General features: G+C 42.6%; 1 protein-coding gene across 1 annotated transcript; it reads right to left on the bottom strand.

The window, feature by feature from the left end:
• Positions 1 to 426: 426 nt before the first annotated feature.
• On the bottom strand, positions 427 to 1,784 carry LOC140831421 (uncharacterized). The gene is made up of 2 exons (XM_073195175.1): positions 1,722 to 1,784; positions 427 to 849 (listed from the first exon to the last, which is right to left on the bottom strand). Exons 1-2 carry the CDS (start codon positions 1,782 to 1,784, stop codon positions 427 to 429), a joined length of 486 nt encoding a protein of 161 aa, XP_073051276.1.
• Between the last annotated feature and the right edge of the window lie 1,428 nt (positions 1,785 to 3,212).

Genomic DNA, 3,212 nt, shown 5'->3' with positions numbered 1-3,212 from the left:
TGTGGATAGTCCTTCAGCATATGATCACTAGCTCCGCATTTGAAGCATTTCCCGATCCCCATAAACATTGTCCTGGATGTTGAAGGTGGCACTTCGGACACACTGGGTACTCAACGGGTTTCTGTGGAGCATTCTGCTGAGGAATAAGGCCCTTGCCTTTCGGCGGTCTTTGTAATGGCTTCTTCCCCTGCTGTTTTTGGAAGGGCCTCTTGAACTAGGGTCGCTGGTGCTAATGTTGCTGAGGTGCCTGATAGGGCCTCGTGCCCTGCCTATCAATCTCAATGTCCCTCTGGTCCTGTTCTGCTGCCAAGGCTCTCGACACGGCAATTGCATAGGTAGTAGGACCAGCAACTCTCACATCACGGAGCATGATCGGCCGCAAACCATCCATAAAATGCCTCAGCTTCTCCCGAGCAACATTTGCAATTAGGGCACAAAGTGACACCTCATCTCATACTTCTTGACAGAATCTGCAACGCTACTGTCTCCCTGTCGCAGAGTCAAGAATTCCCTTGTCAATCTGGATCGTACTTCCTCAATGAAGTACTTGGAGAAGAAGACCTCCTTGAAACCGTCCCAAGAAAGGGTATGAAAATTCACCGATACATAAGCACTCTCCCACCACAATCTAGCATCTCTTGTCAGTAGAAAGGTTGCACATCTGACCCTCTCTGCATCCTGCAGCTCCATAAACGCAAAACTGTATTCGATGGACTTAATCCATCCTTCAGCTATCAACGGGTTAGTAGTCCCCGTGAACTCCTTTGGATCCATCCTCCAAAACCTCTCGTAAACTGCCTCTGGTCTGGGCCTCGCCCCTGTATCCACTGCAGTCTGGTTCCCCGCAAACTGTGCGAAAACTTAGTCATCCCTGCAAGCATTTGAGCCTGCATAACTGGAGGTGGACGAGGAGGAGTGGCCCTCTCCCCATCTCGAGCTTCTCTATTCTCATCGCCTGCTTCACGCACAATCCTACGTCAATGTGGCATACTGTTTCAATATTTGCCCAACACGTAAACCCAACATGTATGAATATGATATTAGTATCATAAGGTGCACGTAATTTAAACTTAAACATGTACATAATGAAAACTTGACTTTGATGCATACTATATGAAAGAATTGAAAATTTTAAAACTTACAGACTTGAGGTGTGATTTCTTGAGCTTCTCGCAACTGGCAGTAGGCGCAAACCTTTACAAGAACACCACTCTGATACCAACTGTGACATACCGTAATTTTAAATTATTTTTAAATTTGCGGAAAAGAAAAATTCTTAAGTAGATAGTAATCATTCAAATTGCAATAAAGATAAGCTGTTCGACCAAAATATTCGCAAGAAAAAGGTTACAAATAAAGTTTTCTAGAAGAATAACTTGTTCCAACAACATGAAGCAATCTCGTAAAAATCAAAGTATTAAAATCGTCATGCATAAAATCTTAAAACATTGGCAATCCTCAGATTTAGCCTCCCGCGCAGTCCAAGTCAGCTCATTGGTCCCCACCCCTCGCCTCCTCATACTCGTCCTCACTTGCATCGATCAAGTCTAGTGAGTCTAAAGAGTCAACATGTATAAACTGGAGATAACAAGTACTACATAATAAAACCACATTCATCTTTAAATTAGAACATACATACTTGAAACTTGCACGTAATAACATAAACATAGGCTTCCATCACATCATTAAACGTTTCGTAACCGTAGTTGCATCATACATACTTGAGCGTACATAACATCGTCATTTTGAGTAGAGATATGTTTCAAAGCAAGTGAGCTATACATAATTGCGCATGATCAGATTAAACCACAACACTGGGCTGGCAGAGAAGATCCATTACCACATACATGAGATCTCCGGTCATGCTTTACCGGGTGGATTGGTCCCTGGTCATGCTTTACCGCTTCCCAATCCTGATCTATAACCGGTCATGCTTTATCGGGGTGGAGAGGTCCTCGGCCAAGTTCACCGACTTCCTAACCTGTTCTTAATTGGTCACAAGACATTTAGCATACCTCAAAAACATAAAATTTTTTCTTTTGCACGTGGGGCATACTTACATAGCGTTGAGGGATTCGTTGGATCTCGCTTGGGGCCAATGCTGCACATACTAACACATTATCAAGCGCTTAGCTTTCATAACTTAGACGTACTACTCGTACTCAACCCCGAATTAAATAAATGGCTTATGACGTTCTAGAGCACTCGGGAATTGACCTCGTTTAATCATACTAACCATGACATCAAACCCCGAAACGAACTCTTAAATGATGCGTGAACATTTCCCTAACAATAAAAGATACGGACTCAAATGAAAGCCAAACCTCCCTCCAGCTGGCCCCGCGCTCGGGCGGTAATATCTTACCGCTTGAGCGCCAGGTCTTCTGGCCTCGGACAGAAAGGGTGGCACTCGGGCGGTAATAAGTTCTCGCTCGGGCGCCGACTGCATTTGACTCCGCGATTGGAAGCTTAATACTCCTAGCTAAATCATACGAATTGTGAACCAATCCATCGAGACTCATCCAACGACGCTATGACATTGAATCGACTACATAAAAACGCTCCAAAAGTTCCCAAAGAAAAAGACACACAACACGCAACGCAATGAGACCCATAAACTCAAATTTTTTACACCAAAAGCTTCCTACGACTTCTAATGCAACCAAGGACTATCAACACGAAACGACGCATCAAAACTTAACCCAACATCGTACTCACAATACTTAAATGTAGCAGCGATCACCCGTCGGTTCCGAACGAAGCCTGCAACAATAAAACTTCAAGAACACATTTTCATAAATTCGCAGTTTGAGTAGTCCCACGAAAACGATCATAACTCACTCGTTTCTTATCCAAAAATTACGAATTTACTGTAAAATCGAATGTATCAAAAGTACTACATTTTATATGTTGAATGTGTTTCAAGATAAGAGACCGAAAATGCACAGTACACGAATTGACAGTAGATTTTGGGTTTTTAGATCTAAAATCACTTCAAAATCGATCCAATCAATTTTCGCTCAAACTCTTGCATAACATGCATGGATTTTTACACATAATAAACAACAAAACACATACTATGACGAGATCGATGCAAAAACGAAAGAATATACACGTCTTTTGATTTTTAAAGTTACCAAGATGACGATACCGAATCAGGGATGATGCGAGGGTTGATCCGGGACGAACGTGGCACGATTTTCTTGAATAAA

Source organism: Primulina eburnea, chromosome 5, assembly GCF_022965805.1.
Source record: "Primulina eburnea isolate SZY01 chromosome 5, ASM2296580v1, whole genome shotgun sequence".
In the NCBI taxonomy this organism is placed as follows: Eukaryota; Viridiplantae; Streptophyta; class Magnoliopsida; order Lamiales; family Gesneriaceae; genus Primulina; species Primulina eburnea.
Note: the sequence above shows the minus strand (reverse complement) of the source record. Positions and strands in the feature narration are given on the sequence as shown.